We start from the raw sequence: 17,382 nt of genomic DNA, 5'->3' as shown, positions 1-17,382 counted from the left end.
TGGTCAGGGCCATTCAGGCCTATTAGGGAACTCAGGGCCCGGACGAGACCTAAGGGTAGCCACGCAAGGGAGCCTGCAGTCCTCCGCTCCACCAGCAGAGCTGTTGAGGGACCGGCAGGGCCCTCTCCCACCTCTGCCTCCCTGGCAGAGCCGCGAAAGAAGTCAGCTTGGTTGAGACCTCTAGGATCCTCCTCCAACCGCGCCCAGATCAGGGATCCCAGCAGCTTGCGCACAGCTTCGGCCAGTCAGCTCACGCCAGCCTCCAAGCACGGAGACTGCACAGCACTGCGCGGCACCCTTCTTCTCCTGCCTGGCTCTGCTGAGGGCAGAAAACATGGAACGTGTCCTGCTTCAGTTGTGGCCTCTTCTTTCTCATTCCTCTGCCAGTCACCACAGGAGAAAGCCAAACTGTTGAATCGATAACCTCCTGATAGTCACTCTGATAAACTGCTGCTTATGTCCCACAAAGCCCGCTCTTCTCCAGCCTCTGGACAAGCCCCCATTCATCGGCCTCTCCTCAAAGGGCATGTGCGCCTGCTGGCCTTGTTCAGAGGGCGCTGCGCTTGGTCAATGTCCGTCTTCTACACAGAGGCCCAAAGTTGGGCACAGCGTTCTAGATGCCATCGATCAGATGCCGAGCAAAGGTGGAGAACGCCTTCCCTCCGTCCACAGCCCACGCTGTTCTTGGTGCAGCCCTGGATGCTGCCCTCTACTTTGCTGTCTGGCCGCAGCGCGAGCTCCCCACAGCCCCCGGCGGACGCGGGCCCCAGGCAAAGGACCCTGTGTCCCGGCAAGGGGAATGAAAAGCGTTGGAGAATGCGGGCATCGATCCCGCTGCCTCTCACATGCTAAGCGAGCGCTCTACCACTTGAGCTAATTCCCCACCCCACGGCCTCTGCCTGGCGTCCTCTCCCCTCCCAGGCACCCACCCCGCACCCAGCCTGCCCCGCACCCAAAGCCCGGGCCTCCAGCCGCCTCGCACCCACTCACCCACCCACTCACTCTCCTGCCACGGGACGTGACCCCTGACAACACCAGCGCGCTCAGGACCACCGTCCCCTACCCAGGCTTCACCCAAACCTGCCTTGGCTGCTCGTCTTCCCCACCTCAGGCAAGCGTTCACAGCTGGGCAGCCCTTGAAGGGCAGCCACCCGGGCAGGGCCAAAAGGCAGGGGTGCCGCAGGGTCTGCACCAGAGCCAAAAGGGCACTCCTTCGAGCCGGAGTTGAACCAGCGACCTAAGGATGGCCGTGCAAGGGAGCCTACAGTCCTCCGCTCTACCAGCTGAGCTATCGAAGGAACCATGGGGCCCTGCCCCTTACCCCGCCCACCACACACTCATCCAACTCTGCTCCACGCAAAGCGGACAATCATGCCTCTACTCCAACAGCCTGCTTCCAACAGCCTCCGCTTCAACATCACACCACCTTGCTCAACCCTTCAGTCCATCAAAACATTCAAAAACCCTCAACCACAAAAACTCCACAAGCTCCTTGGATGTCATCTTCTACTGCTGGACTCTCCTCAGGGCCAAAGAAAAGCCTGCCCATACCCCCTGCAACTTATCTTGATCCAGTTCCACTGTGCTGTATTTGCCCTCTCGTCAAGCACCACGCAAAAGGACAGCGCTTCCTCTGCTCAGTAACCTCCCTCTAAAGTGCTGCAAGGTCATGCGGAAGCCCTCGGAACTTCTCTTTCTCCACACGGAACGTTCCCAGGGTCCTCAGCCCATCCTCAAAGAGAAGTCCCTCCCTTCCCTGAGCTTCTTTTCTTGGTGGCCCTCCACTGAAGCTGCTCCATTTCATTGATGTCTTTCCTGTACAGGGCAGCTCCAAGCTGGACACACTACTTGAGATGGCATTTGACGTCTGTCAAGCAAAGAGGGAGAAAAGGAGGTCCCCTGTTAAACTGCTCGTGCTGCTCTTGTTAGGCCGCGGGACGTTGTCCTCTTCTTTGCTGTCTGGCCGCAGCGCGAGCTCCCCACAGACCCCGGCGGACGCGGGCCCCAGGCAAAGGACCCTGTGTCCCGGCAAGGGGAATGAAAAGCGTTGGAGAATGCGGGCATCGATCCCGCTGCCTCTCACATGCTAAGCGAGCGCTCTACCACTTGAGCTAATTCCCCACCCCACGGCCTCTGCCTGGCGTCCTCTCCCCTCCCAGGCACCCACCCCGCACCCAGCCTGCCCCGCACCCAAAGCCCGGGCCTCCAGCCGCCTCACACCCACTCACCCACCCACTCACTCTCCTGCCACGGGACGTGACCCCTGACAACACCAGCGCGCTCAGGACCACCGTCCCCTACCCAGGCTTCACCCAAACCTGCCTTGGCTGCTCGTCTTCCCCACCTCAGGCAAGCGTTCACGGCTGGGCAGCCCTTGAAGGGCAGCCACCCGGGCAGGGCCAAAAGGCAGGGGTGCCGCAGGGTCTGCGCCAGAGCCAAAAGGGCACTCCTTCGAGCCGGAGTTGAACCAGCGACCTAAGGATGGCCGTGCAAGGGAGCCTACAGTCCTCCGCTCTACCAGCTGAGCTATCGAAGGAATCACAGGATGCTGACGCCTCACGCCTTCATCACGCACTCATCCAACCATTCAGCTCTCACACCACTCCCGCATACCCGCCTGACTCGCTTCAGCACGAGAAAAGAAAGACTTGCCTCGGACCCGCGCTGCCCGACCAGGACGCACGCAGCCACGACGCCTTCCTCTAAGAGGCACTCACGAAGCAGAAGGCGCCATTGGCACACTCGGGCACGGACAACGGCACGACAGGCAGTCGCTGCAGAGCTCAGGCTCATGATCACGTCCAGTCAGCGCCAGGCAGGTCCAGACTGACGAGACAGGGATGAGGTCACCACAGAACAGCCCTCTGCACGCCAGCGTCTGCATCAAGGGTCTCTCTGGCTGGACAGAGCCATTGGCGTAGCCATAGGCACGCCTGAGCTGCAGACCAGCAGGACTCCTGCCGTCTAGCACGGAAGGAGAGTGAAGGCCCAGAGCGCAACGCAGGTATCGCTCCTGGGCCCATGGCTGGAGGCGGAGGCCCCGCGCGAGGCTGGTCAGGGCCATTCAGGCCTATTAGGGAACTCAGGGCCCGGACGAGACCTAAGGGTAGCCACGCAAGGGAGCCTGCAGTCCTCCGCTCCACCAGCAGAGCTGTTGAGGGACCGGCAGGGCCCTCTCCCACCTCTGCCTCCCTGGCAGAGCCGCGAAAGAAGTCAGCTTGGTTGAGACCTCTAGGATCCTCCTCCAACCGCGCCCAGATCAGGGATCCCAGCAGCTTGCGCACAGCTTCGGCCAGTCAGCTCACGCCAGCCTCCAAGCACGGAGACTGCACAGCACTGCGCGGCACCCTTCTTCTCCTGCCTGGCTCTGCTGAGGGCAGAAAACATGGAACGTGTCCTGCTTCAGTTGTGGCCTCTTCTTTCTCATTCCTCTGCCAGTCACCACAGGAGAAAGCCAAACTGTTGAATCGATAACCTCCTGATAGTCACTCTGATAAACTGCTGCTTATGTCCCACAAAGCCCGCTCTTCTCCAGCCTCTGGACAAGCCCCCATTCATCGGCCTCTCCTCAAAGGGCATGTGCGCCTGCTGGCCTTGTTCAGAGGGCGCTGCGCTTGGTCAATGTCCGTCTTCTACACAGAGGCCCAAAGTTGGGCACAGCGTTCTAGATGCCATCGATCAGATGCCGAGCAAAGGTGGAGAACGCCTTCCCTCCGTCCACAGCCCACGCTGTTCTTGGTGCAGCCCTGGATGCTGCCCTCTACTTTGCTGTCTGGCCGCAGCGGGAGCTCCCCACAGCCCCCGGCGGACGCGGGCCCCAGGCAAAGGACCCTGTGTCCCGGCAAGGGGAATGAAAAGCGTTGGAGAATGCGGGCATCGATCCCGCTGCCTCTCACATGCTAAGCGAGCGCTCTACCACTTGAGCTAATTCCCCACCCCACGGCCTCTGCCTGGCGTCCTCTCCCCTCCCAGGCACCCACCCCGCACCCAGCCTGCCCCGCACCCAAAGCCCGGGCCTCCAGCCGCCTCGCACCCACTCACCCACCCACTCACTCTCCTGCCACGGGACGTGACCCCTGACAACACCAGCGCGCTCAGGACCACCGTCCCCTACCCAGGCTTCACCCAAACCTGCCTTGGCTGCTCGTCTTCCCCACCTCAGGCAAGCGTTCACAGCTGGGCAGCCCTTGAAGGGCAGCCACCCGGGCAGGGCCAAAAGGCAGGGGTGCCGCAGGGTCTGCACCAGAGCCAAAAGGGCACTCCTTCGAGCCGGAGTTGAACCAGCGACCTAAGGATGGCCGTGCAAGGGAGCCTACAGTCCTCCGCTCTACCAGCTGAGCTATCGAAGGAACCATGGGGCCCTGCCCCTTACCCCGCCCACCACACACTCATCCAACTCTGCTCCACGCAAAGCGGACAATCATGCCTCTACTCCAACAGCCTGCTTCCAACAGCCTCCGCTTCAACATCACACCACCTTGCTCAACCCTTCAGTCCATCAAAACATTCAAAAACCCTCAACCACAAAAACTCCACAAGCTCCTTGGATGTCATCTTCTACTGCTGGACTCTCCTCAGGGCCAAAGAAAAGCCTGCCCATACCCCCTGCAACTTATCTTGATCCAGTTCCACTGTGCTGTATTTGCCCTCTCGTCAAGCACCACGCAAAAGGACAGCGCTTCCTCTGCTCAGTAACCTCCCTCTAAAGTGCTGCAAGGTCATGCGGAAGCCCTCGGAACTTCTCTTTCTCCACACGGAACGTTCCCAGGGTCCTCAGCCCATCCTCAAAGAGAAGTCCCTCCCTTCCCTGAGCTTCTTTTCTTGGTGGCCCTCCACTGAAGCTGCTCCATTTCATTGATGTCTTTCCTGTACAGGGCAGCTCCAAGCTGGACACACTACTTGAGATGGCATTTGACGTCTGTCAAGCAAAGAGGGAGAAAAGGAGGTCCCCTGTTAAACTGCTCGTGCTGCTCTTGTTAGGCCGCGGGACGTTGTCCTCTTCTTTGCTGTCTGGCCGCAGCGCGAGCTCCCCACAGACCCCGGCGGACGCGGGCCCCAGGCAAAGGACCCTGTGTCCCGGCAAGGGGAATGAAAAGCGTTGGAGAATGCGGGCATCGATCCCGCTGCCTCTCACATGCTAAGCGAGCGCTCTACCACTTGAGCTAATTCCCCACCCCACGGCCTCTGCCTGGCGTCCTCTCCCCTCCCAGGCACCCACCCCGCACCCAGCCTGCCCCGCACCCAAAGCCCGGGCCTCCAGCCGCCTCGCACCCACTCACCCACCCACTCACTCTCCTGCCACGGGACGTGACCCCTGACAACACCAGCGCGCTCAGGACCACCGTCCCCTGCCCAGGCTTCACCCAAACCTGCCTTGGCTGCTCGTCTTCCCCACCTCAGGCAAGCGTTCACGGCTGGGCAGCCCTTGAAGGGCAGCCACCCGGGCAGGGCCAAAAGGCAGGGGTGCCGCAGGGTCTGCGCCAGAGCCAAAAGGGCACTCCTTCGAGCCGGAGTTGAACCAGCGACCTAAGGATGGCCGTGCAAGGGAGCCTACAGTCCTCCGCTCTACCAGCTGAGCTATCGAAGGAATCACAGGATGCTGACGCCTCACGCCTTCATCACGCACTCATCCAACCATTCAGCTCTCACACCACTCCCGCATACCCGCCTGACTCGCTTCAGCACGAGAAAAGAAAGACTTGCCTCGGACCCGCGCTGCCCGACCAGGACGCACGCAGCCACGACGCCTTCCTCTAAGAGGCACTCACGAAGCAGAAGGCGCCATTGGCACACTCGGGCACGGACAACGGCACGACAGGCAGTCGCTGCAGAGCTCAGGCTCATGATCACGTCCAGTCAGCGCCAGGCAGGGCCAGACTGACGAGACAGGGATGAGGTCACCACAGAACAGCCCTCTGCACGCCAGCGTCTGCATCAAGGGTCTCTCTGGCTGGACAGAGCCATTGGCGTAGCCATAGGCACGCCTGAGCTGCAGACCAGCAGGACTCCTGCCGTCTAGCACGGAAGGAGAGTGAAGGCCCAGAGCGCAACGCAGGTATCGCTCCTGGGCCCATGGCTGGAGGCGGAGGCCCCGCGCGAGGCTGGTCAGGGCCATTCAGGCCTATTAGGGAACTCAGGGCCCGGATGAGACCTAAGGGTAGCCACGCAAGGGAGCCTGCAGTCCTCCGCTCCACCAGCAGAGCTGTTGAGGGACCGGCAGGGCCCTCTCCCACCTCTGCCTCCCTGGCAGAGCCGCGAAAGAAGTCAGCTTGGTTGAGACCTCTAGGATCCTCCTCCAACCGCGCCCAGATCAGGGATCCCAGCAGCTTGCGCACAGCTTCGGCCAGTCAGCTCACGCCAGCCTCCAAGCACGGAGACTGCACAGCACTGCGCGGCACCCTTCTTCTCCTGCCTGGCTCTGCTGAGGGCAGAAAACATGGAACGTGTCCTGCTTCAGTTGTGGCCTCTTCTTTCTCATTCCTCTGCCAGTCACCACAGGAGAAAGCCAAACTGTTGAATCGATAACCTCCTGATAGGCACTCTGATAAACTGCTGCTTATGTCCCACAAAGCCCGCTCTTCTCCAGCCTCTGGACAAGCCCCCATTCATCGGCCTCTCCTCAAAGGGCATGTGCGCCTGCTGGCCTTGTTCAGAGGGCGCTGCGCTTGGTCAATGTCCGTCTTCTACACAGAGGCCCAAAGTTGGGCACAGCGTTCTAGATGCCATCGATCAGATGCCGAGCAAAGGTGGAGAACGCCTTCCCTCCGTCCACAGCCCACGCTGTTCTTGGTGCAGCCCTGGATGCTGCCCTCTACTTTGCTGTCTGGCCGCAGCGCGAGCTCCCCACAGCCCCCGGCGGACGCGGGCCCCAGGCAAAGGACCCTGTGTCCCGGCAAGGGGAATGAAAAGCGTTGGAGAATGCGGGCATCGATCCCGCTGCCTCTCACATGCTAAGCGAGCGCTCTACCACTTGAGCTAATTCCCCACCCCACGGCCTCTGCCTGGCGTCCTCTCCCCTCCCAGGCACCCACCCCGCACCCAGCCTGCCCCGCACCCAAAGCCCGGGCCTCCAGCCGCCTCGCACCCACTCACCCACCCACTCACTCTCCTGCCACGGGACGTGACCCCTGACAACACCAGTGCGCTCAGGACCACCGTCCCCTACCCAGGCTTCACCCAAACCTGCCTTGGCTGCTCGTCTTCCCCACCTCAGGCAAGCGTTCACGGCTGGGCAGCCCTTGAAGGGCAGCCACCCGGGCAGGGCCAAAAGGCAGGGGTGCCGCAGGGTCTGCACCAGAGCCAAAAGGGCACTCCTTCGAGCCGGAGTTGAACCAGCGACCTAAGGATGGCCGTGCAAGGGAGCCTACAGTCCTCCGCTCTACCAGCTGAGCTATCGAAGGAACCATGGGGCCCTGCCCCTTACCCCGCCCACCACACACTCATCCAACTCTGCTCCACGCAAAGCGGACAATCATGCCTCTACTCCAACAGCCTGCTTCCAACAGCCTCCGCTTCAACATCACACCACCTTGCTCAACCCTTCAGTCCATCAAAACATTCAAAAACCCTCAACCACAAAAACTCCACAAGCTCCTTGGATGTCATCTTCTACTGCTGGACTCTCCTCAGGGCCAAAGAAAAGCCTGCCCATACCCCCTGCAACTTATCTTGATCCAGTTCCACTGTGCTGTATTTGCCCTCTCGTCAAGCACCACGCAAAAGGACAGCGCTTCCTCTGCTCAGTAACCTCCCTCTAAAGTGCTGCAAGGTCATGCGGAAGCCCTCGGAACTTCTCTTTCTCCACACGGAACGTTCCCAGGGTCCTCAGCCCATCCTCAAAGAGAAGTCCCTCCCTTCCCTGAGCTTCTTTTCTTGGTGGCCCTCCACTGAAGCTGCTCCATTTCATTGATGTCTTTCCTGTACAGGGCAGCTCCAAGCTGGACACACTACTTGAGATGGCATTTGACGTCTGTCAAGCAAAGAGGGAGAAAAGGAGGTCCCCTGTTAAACTGCTCGTGCTGCTCTTGTTAGGCCGCGGGACGTTGTCCTCTTCTTTGCTGTCTGGCCGCAGCGCGAGCTCCCCACAGCCCCTGGCGGACGCGGGCCCCAGGCAAAGGACCCTGTGTCCCGGCAAGGGGAATGAAAAGCGTTGGAGAATGCGGGCATCGATCCCGCTGCCTCTCACATGCTAAGCGAGCGCTCTACCACTTGAGCTAATTCCCCACCCCACGGCCTCTGCCTGGCGTCCTCTCCCCTCCCAGGCACCCACCCCGCACCCAGCCTGCCCCGCACCCAAAGCCCGGGCCTCCAGCCGCCTCGCACCCACTCACCCACCCACTCACTCTCCTGCCACGGGACGTGACCCCTGACAACACCAGCGCGCTCAGGACCACCGTCCCCTGCCCAGGCTTCACCCAAACCTGCCTTGGCTGCTCGTCTTCCCCACCTCAGGCAAGCGTTCACGGCTGGGCAGCCCTTGAAGGGCAGCCACCCGGGCAGGGCCAAAAGGCAGGGGTGCCGCAGGGTCTGCGCCAGAGCCAAAAGGGCACTCCTTCGAGCCGGAGTTGAACCAGCGACCTAAGGATGGCCGTGCAAGGGAGCCTACAGTCCTCCGCTCTACCAGCTGAGCTATCGAAGGAATCACAGGATGCTGACGCCTCACGCCTTCATCACGCACTCATCCAACCATTCAGCTCTCACACCACTCCCGCATACCCGCCTGACTCGCTTCAGCACGAGAAAAGAAAGACTTGCCTCGGACCCGCGCTGCCCGACCAGGACGCACGCAGCCACGACGCCTTCCTCTAAGAGGCACTCACGAAGCAGAAGGCGCCATTGGCACACTCGGGCACGGACAACGGCACGACAGGCAGTCGCTGCAGAGCTCAGGCTCATGATCACGTCCAGTCAGCGCCAGGCAGGGCCAGACTGACGAGACAGGGATGAGGTCACCACAGAACAGCCCTCTGCACGCCAGCGTCTGCATCAAGGGTCTCTCTGGCTGGACAGAGCCATTGGCGTAGCCATAGGCATGCCTGAGCTGCAGACCAGCAGGACTCCTGCCGTCTAGCACGGAAGGAGAGTGAAGGCCCAGAGCGCAACGCAGGTATCGCTCCTGGGCCCATGGCTGGAGGCGGAGGCCCCGCGCGAGGCTGGTCAGGGCCATTCAGGCCTATTAGGGAACTCAGGGCCCGGACGAGACCTAAGGGTAGCCACGCAAGGGAGCCTGCAGTCCTCCGCTCCACCAGCAGAGCTGTTGAGGGACCGGCAGGGCCCTCTCCCACCTCTGCCTCCCTGGCAGAGCCGCGAAAGAAGTCAGCTTGGTTGAGACCTCTAGGATCCTCCTCCAACCGCGCCCAGATCAGGGATCCCAGCAGCTTGCGCACAGCTTCGGCCAGTCAGCTCACGCCAGCCTCCAAGCACGGAGACTGCACAGCACTGCGCGGCACCCTTCTTCTCCTGCCTGGCTCTGCTGAGGGCAGAAAACATGGAACGTGTCCTGCTTCAGTTGTGGCCTCTTCTTTCTCATTCCTCTGCCAGTCACCACAGGAGAAAGCCAAACTGTTGAATCGATAACCTCCTGATAGGCACTCTGATAAACTGCTGCTTATGTCCCCCAAAGCCCGCTCTTCTCCAGCCTCTGGACAAGCCCCCATTCATCGGCCTCTCCTCAAAGGGCATGTGCGCCTGCTGGCCTTGTTCAGAGGGCGCTGCGCTTGGTCAATGTCCGTCTTCTACACAGAGGCCCAAAGTTGGGCACAGCGTTCTAGATGCCATCGATCAGATGCCGAGCAAAGGTGGAGAACGCCTTCCCTCCGTCCACAGCCCACGCTGTTCTTGGTGCAGCCCTGGATGCTGCCCTCTACTTTGCTGTCTGGCCGCAGCGCGAGCTCCCCACAGCCCCTGGCGGACGCGGGCCCCAGGCAAAGGACCCTGTGTCCCGGCAAGGGGAATGAAAAGCCTTGGAGAATGCGGGCATCGATCCCGCTGCCTCTCACATGCTAAGCGAGCGCTCTACCACTTGAGCTAATTCCCCACCCCACGGCCTCTGCCTGGCGTCCTCTCCCCTCCCAGGCACCCACCCCGCACCCAGCCTGCCCCGCACCCAAAGCCCGGGCCTCCCAGCCGCCTCGCTCTCACACCCCCACCCACTCACTCTCCTGCCACGGGACGTGACCCCTGACAACACCAGTGCGCTCAGGACCACCGCCCCCTGCCCAGGCTTCACCCAAACCTGCCTTGGCTGCTCGTCTTCCCCACCTCAGGCAAGCGTTCACGGCTGGGCAGCCCTTGAAGGGCAGCTACCCGGGCAGGGCCAAACGGCAGGGGTGCCGCAGGGTCTGCGCCAGAGCCAAAAGGGCACTCCTTCGAGCCGGAGTTGAACCAGCGACCTAAGGATGGCCGTGCAAGGGAGCCTACAGTCCTCCGCTCTACCAGCTGAGCTATCGAAGGAACCATGGGGCCCTGCCCCTTACCGCGCCCACCACACACTCATCCAACTCTGCTCCACGCAAAGCGGACAATCATGCCTCTACTCCAACAGCCTGCTTCCAACAGCCTCTGCTGCAACATCACACCACCTTGCTCAACCCTTCAGTCCATCAAAACATTCAAAAACCCTCAACCACAAAAACTCCACAAGCTCCTTGGATGTCATCTTCTACTGCTGGACTCTCCTCAGGGCCAAAGAAAAGCCTGCCCATACCCCCTGCAACTTATCTTGATCCAGTTCCACTGTGCTGTATTTGCCCTCTCGTCAAGCACCACGCAAAAGGACAGCGCTTCCTCTGCTCAGTAACCTCCCTCTAAAGTGCTGCAAGGTCATGCGGAAGCCCTCGGAACTTCTCTTTCTCCACACGGAACGTTCCCAGGGTCCTCAGCCCATCCTCAAAGAGAAGTCCCTCCCTTCCCTGAGCTTCTTTTCTTGGTGGCACTCCACTGAAGCTGCTCCATTTCATTGATGTCTTTCCTGTACAGGGCAGCTCCAAGCTGGACACACTACTTGAGATGGCATTTGACGTCTGTCAAGCAAAGAGGGAGAAAAGGAGGTCCCCTGTTAAACTGCTCGTGCTGCTCTTGTTAGGCCGCGGGACGTTGTCCTCTTCTTTGCTGTCTGGCCGCAGCGTGAGCTCCCCACAGACCCCGGCGGACGCGGGCCCCAGGCAAAGGACCTTGTGTCCCGGCAAGGGGAATGAAAAGCGTTGGAGAATGCGGGCATCGATCCCGCTGCCTCTCACATGCTAAGCGAGCGCTCTACCACTTGAGCTAATTCCCCACCCCACGGCCTCTGCCTGGCGTCCTCTCTCCTCCCAGGCACCCACCCCGCACCCAGCCTGCCCCGCACCCAAAGCCCGGGCCTCCAGCCGCCTCGCTCTCACACCCCCACCCACTCACCCACCCACCCACTCACTCTCCTGCCACGGGACGTGACCCCTGACAACACCAGTGCGCTCAGGACCACCGTCCCCTGCCCAGGCTTCACCCAAACCTGCCTTGGCTGCTCGTCTTCCCCACCTCAGGCAAGCGTTCACGGCTGGGCAGCCCTTGAAGGGCAGCCACCCGGGCAGGGCCAAAAGGCAGAGGTGCCGCAGGGTCTGCACCAGAGCCAAAAGGGCACTCCTTCGAGCCGGAGTTGAACCAGCGACCTAAGGATGGCCGTGCAAGGGAGCCTACAGTCCTCCGCTCTACCAGCTGAGCTATCGAAGGAACCATGGGGCCCTGCCCCTTACCCCGCCCACCACACACTCATCCAACTCTGCTCCACGCAAAGCGGACAATCATGCCTCTACTCCAACAGCCTGCTTCCAACAGCCTCCGCTGCAACATCACACCACCTTGCTCAACCCTTCAGTCCATCAAAACATTCAAAAACCCTCAACCACAAAAACTCCACAAGCTCCTTGGATGTCATCTTCTACTGCTGGACTCTCCTCAGGGCCAAAGAAAAGCCTGCCCATACCCCCTGCAACTTATCTTGATCCAGTTCCACTGTGCTGTATTTGCCCTCTCGTCAAGCACCACGCAAAAGGACAGCGCTTCCTCTGCTCAGTAACCTCCCTCTAAAGTGCTGCAAGGTCATGCGGAAGCCCTCGGAACTTCTCTTTCTCCACACGGAACGTTCCCAGGGTCCTCAGCCCATCCTCAAAGAGAAGTCCCTCCCTTCCCTGAGCTTCTTTTCTTGGTGGCCCTCCACTGAAGCTGCTCCATTTCATTGACGTCTTTCCTGTACAGGGCAGCTCCAAGCTGGACACACTACTTGAGATGGCATTTGACGTCTGTCAAGCAAAGAGGGAGAAAAGGAGGTCCCCTGTTAAACTGCTCGTGCTGCTCTTGTTAGGCCGCGGGACGTTGTCCTCTTCTTTGCTGTCTGGCCGCAGCGCGAGCTCCCCACAGCCCCTGGCGGACGCGGGCCCCAGGCAAAGGACCCTGTGTCCCGGCAAGGGGAATGAAAAGCGTTGGAGAATGCGGGCATCGATCCCGCTGCCTCTCACATGCTAAGCGAGCGCTCTACCACTTGAGCTAATTCCCCACCCCACGGCCTCTGCCTGGCGTCCTCTCCCCTCCCAGGCACCCACCCCGCACCCAGCCTGCCCCGCACCCAAAGCCCGGGCCTCCAGCCGCCTCGCACCCACTCACCCACCCACTCACTCTCCTGCCACGGGACGTGACCCCTGACAACACCAGCGCGCTCAGGACCACCGTCCCCTACTCAGGCTTCACCCAAACCTGCCTTGGCTGCTCGTCTTCCCCACCTCAGGCAAGCGTTCACGGCTGGGCAGCCCTTGAAGGGCAGCCACCCGGGCAGGGCCAAAAGGCAGGGGTGCCGCAGGGTCTGCGCCAGAGCCAAAAGGGCACTCCTTCGAGCCGGAGTTGAACCAGCGACCTAAGGATGGCCGTGCAAGGGAGCCTACAGTCCTCCGCTCTACCAGCTGAGCTATCGAAGGAATCACAGGATGCTGACGCCTCACGCCTTCATCACGCACTCATCCAACCATTCAGCTCTCACACCACTCCCGCATACCTGCCTGACTCGCTTCAGCTCGAGAAAAGAAAGACTTGCCTCGGACCTGCGCTGCCCGACCAGGACGCACGCAGCCACGACGCCTTCCTCTAAGAGGCACTCACGAAGCAGAAGGCGCCATTGGCACACTCGGGCACGGACAACGGCACGACAGGCAGTCGCTGCAGAGCTCAGGCTCATGATCACGTCCAGTCAGCGCCAGGCAGGGCCAGACTGACGAGACAGGGATGAGGTCACCACAGAACAGCCCTCTGCACGCCAGCGTCTGCATCAAGGGTCTCTCTGGCTGGACAGAGCCATTGGCGTAGCCATAGGCACGCCTGAGCTGCAGACCAGCAGGACTCGAAGCTATCGAAGGAATGGGAGGGCTGTGTCTGACACCGTTTCATATTCCATAGCACAGTCATATCTCACCCTATGCAACATACTTTCCCTCTTCCAAAGTATTGCTCCCTCTACCCAGATGTTCCTTCGTCTGACTCACCCCTTCAGGACAGTCTAGCCTTATCTCACCTCTCATCCTAAGCCTCCCACTGACAGAGGTGTTGAGCATATTTCTCTGGCTTCATTTCCATGAGCTCCCCATCCGTCTTGTAGGATGGCTGTTTCTCTGCTTGTGTTATCTTTTCTCTCCCAAACATGTCACATTGCTTGCTGCTGTGAACGGCTGCGGTGTTCAGTGGTCCCAAGGTGGTGAAGGAGAAGGCCATTCATCATGAGAAAAATGTGAATGGACAGAAACTCATGTGTTTGGTATGGGATGTAGCCAACAAATTCCTTTGTTCATTTCACTGTATGCTTTTTGGCTTCTTCCTTTTTCTCTACTCATAATGAACCACGATTATCACATAACTAGAAATGTCACTTTTCCAGGGACCCACGGCGCAGCTTCTATATAGCTGATACTTATGTTATGGCACATAGTTCTTGTCCTTACTGATATTGTTTCTTGGGTTTGACCTAATGGAGTCCTTTTTCTCACTCATATGAATTGCACTACCAGTATATAGATCTCTTTCCCATTACTAAATCATCTACAATTAGTATATGTCATCTTCGTGTGCAGGGAGTTGTTTTGTTAATGTGCTGTTTTTAGTGAGGACAGTTTTCCCAAAATCAAAATAAGAACATATCCCATGTTTTGTTAACTGTACTATGTTGAAAGTAATTCTGTTAGTATTCTAAACCAATACTAAGTAAAGTGAGTGTGCAACTAATGTTTTTCACCTTTTCAAAACTACATTTTGTTCAAATTCTTATTTTTTATGAGATTGTTGGGGATATGGATTGGGTTTGTGGGAAAAGAAAGAAAGGCTGGGTACTGATTACCCAATGCCTGCAACCGCGCATGGGTTTTGAAGGTAATACCTCTCCCATTTTTTTTTTTTATTTCTAATTGCTCGGCTTTGTTTTCAGCTAAGAAAAGGGATAGATTGCTTAAGGTACTTAAATACCTGGATGGCACAAAATGTCATTAGTCATGCAAGACTTAGCTTGCTTTTCCAGTTCTCCTATTTCATCTTTTATTATGTTTAAGGTACCACATGTTAAATATGACTGAAAATGTATGTTTAAGGTACCACAGCACAGTATATTAAATATGACTGAACGTGAACCCCTTCATGCTCTTAGAGACATGTTTAAGGAGTTATTTATTATCTATGAGAAGATTAATTGGGTTCAGCATACAGAACTGAAGAGATCGTTGGCAGAGTTTGTTGTTCCCAGGCTCATATCAGTCTTGATATTGGCAGAATGTCTCCAAGGCAGGAACTGTCATCAGGGGCAAAGCAGTTACATTTTACTTGGGGATTAACCTGCGCTGGGACTTCAGTGGAAAGTCAAGCAAGACCCTACTCTGAGGATAAATTTGTTAGAAGAAGTGTGGGAACACTGCCTTCTCACCGCAAATAATATTTTTTGGCATAACAGTCATGGCTAGCTCCTGAAACACTCAGAGAGGATATTTACAAAATGCAACATAGCTCGACTGAGGTGAGGATCACGGAATTTAAAACACTACTAAACTACTACTGCTGCCACTAGAGGTCAGCACTAGTCATTAAATAAATGTCCTGGAAAAATCTTATTGCCAGTTCTTCAAAGGGAGTGGAGATTTTTTAAAAGATACACTGCTGTCTATGCTTGTTTTGCAGGTTTTTGCTTGTTTTGTTCACAGAACTCACACTGCCAGTGGTCCAGAATGGTTGGAAGCAAACCCTTTCTTCTCCAAGCTGTGCTTCCCCAGCACTGGCCGTACGCCAACAGTCCCACACTGTTCTTTTCAAGCTGTACCTGTCCTTGGATGCTGCACTGCTGCATATAGTCAGGGGAAAGAGGCGGTACTGAGCCCTGCCCCAGCAAAGGCTTCCCACCAGCATAAACAGCCCAGAACAGTTGACAATCAGCATCCACCGCTTTAAGGACTGTCTCAGAAGTGTGACAGTGGGGAATTAGCCCCAAAGACAGGCACTTCAAACTGGGGCTAACTCACTGTGCTTTTCCACCGTGTGCTTCAGAAAGGTGCTTCTTTTCTATTGCAACTCCTAAGTATGTTTTCCATCATCACTGTCTGGGCTTCTGCAAACACAGACACTGTTTACAAAATTTTAATATAGCTGCTATTGATAAGCAATCGAATACGGAATTTCCTTTGCTATAAAGAAGATAATGTTGATGGGATAAGCAGTGTGATCATCGTGTTTTTAAACAGCCTTTAAAAAATCTTTATCTTTGTTGAAACCTGCTAAATTATGCAAATCAGTTGGCAATCATAATGCAACAAATGCGTGTGATTTATTATCATGCTGCAATCTGTGCTTTCAGCATATATCACTGTCTCCTTTAACATGGTAGCTGACTAGGTATCAATACACAAAGTTCATGCTCAGTGTAATAGGAACACCTCTTTTACCAAAACTTTCACATTCAGTCACTTTGTGTCACTTTTCTTCCACTGAGGACATCAGAGCTGGAAAAAAGAAGGCTGGACACACTGTTCAGAATGATTATATCTCTACTGGAATATTTTGTAATGTTTTGTAAGTGTCTGTATACATGCACACATACGGATGATTTATTTTCCTTCTGTTTGTTTTTTTTTTTTTTTTCCCATGTTTAAGAAAACTGGCTCTGAAATATCATCCCGACAAGAATCCGGACAATCCAGAGGCTGCAGAAAAATTTAAAGAGATCAACAATGCTCATGCAACACTGACTGATCTGTCCAAGCGAAACATATATGACAAGTATGGATCATTAGGGCTCTATGTGGCAGAACAGTTTGGTGAGGAAAATGTTAACACCTACTTCATGCTCTCAAGCTGGTGGGCAAAGGTAAGCTATTATTTTCTGTTGGAAATCAAGTGTTACAAGGCACACAGACAGTTACATACACAAGGAACCCCCTGAAAAACATGGTCTCTCTGTAGGCTTAACAAATAGTAGGATCTGAATCTAAACCGCTACTAAAAGCTTAATTAAACAACAACATTATCTGGAAAATCAACAGTGGCAGAATGTAACATCAGCTCAGAATAGTGCTACTATAGACTGTTTTCTTTTTCTTTTTAAGTTGGTAAATAGTTAAATAGAGTGCATGTTTTGTAACACTTTCAGACATTAATTAGATTTGAATCTAGTGCTCCAGGTTAATTTTGACTTTCTTTTCAGTAATGACTAAATAAAAATGACTCATTGTTCAAAAACGAGAAGTCCCACTTATGTGACAACCAGTTAATAAGTTATTACAGTGCAAATTTAGCTGTGTTCTTTGCTATATATAGCACACAGCATAAGTAAGCAATAATAATACATAACAGTCTGTTATTATGATGTCATATATATGGGGCCTGGTGAGGGGGTGAGAGAAAGGAAGTGGAAGAAAAGGTGAGAAGGGTGGGGTGGAGGAAGAGAGTAGGAAAGGAAGAGAATGATACATCAAAAACTGACATATTGCTCAAGGAAAAACACATCACGGGCTGTTCTAGTTATAAAGGAGTTGTGTTCACGTGTTCTCTTATGTCACTGGCGTCCTCTGATGTTTGCATATGTCAGATTTGAGTGTTTTAGGAAATATTGAAATGTCACAGAAATGTAACAAACCAACAGAATCGCAAATGTGCAAAATCCATGCTGTCCCCAACTATTTCCAGCAATCAAAGCACAGGAAAACAAGAACTCTGATGGAACACACAGGAAAATGATCTGTACTCTGTGAGGCAATCACACTATGACAGCTTTGATCTGAGAACCATAGAACATGGATTCCTGTGTTCAGCACGGATCAGGCCAGTGCTTCACTGCCCCACAGTCCCCTTTCATACTGGGAAGTCACTTGAGCGATTTGTGGGTCTGAGAAG

At 56.1% G+C, this 17,382-nt stretch overlaps 1 protein-coding gene across 1 annotated transcript in view; it reads left to right on the top strand.

The window, feature by feature from the left end:
• Positions 1-17,382, top strand: part of DNAJC5B (DnaJ heat shock protein family (Hsp40) member C5 beta) — a gene marked incomplete at its 3' end in the record, with an annotated part of 45,293 nt that overhangs the window by 17,064 nt on the left and 10,847 nt on the right. Inside the window, exon 3 of the mRNA XM_082332500.1 lies at positions 16,144-16,357. Coding sequence (XP_082188626.1) covers positions 16,144-16,357 — 214 coding nt within the window. The remainder of the gene's footprint in view (positions 1-16,143; positions 16,358-17,382) is intronic.

Source organism: Platalea leucorodia, assembly GCF_965183815.1.
Source record: "Platalea leucorodia genome assembly, chromosome: 1".
Taxonomy (NCBI): domain Eukaryota; kingdom Metazoa; phylum Chordata; class Aves; order Pelecaniformes; family Threskiornithidae; genus Platalea; species Platalea leucorodia.
Note: the sequence above shows the minus strand (reverse complement) of the source record. Positions and strands in the feature narration are given on the sequence as shown.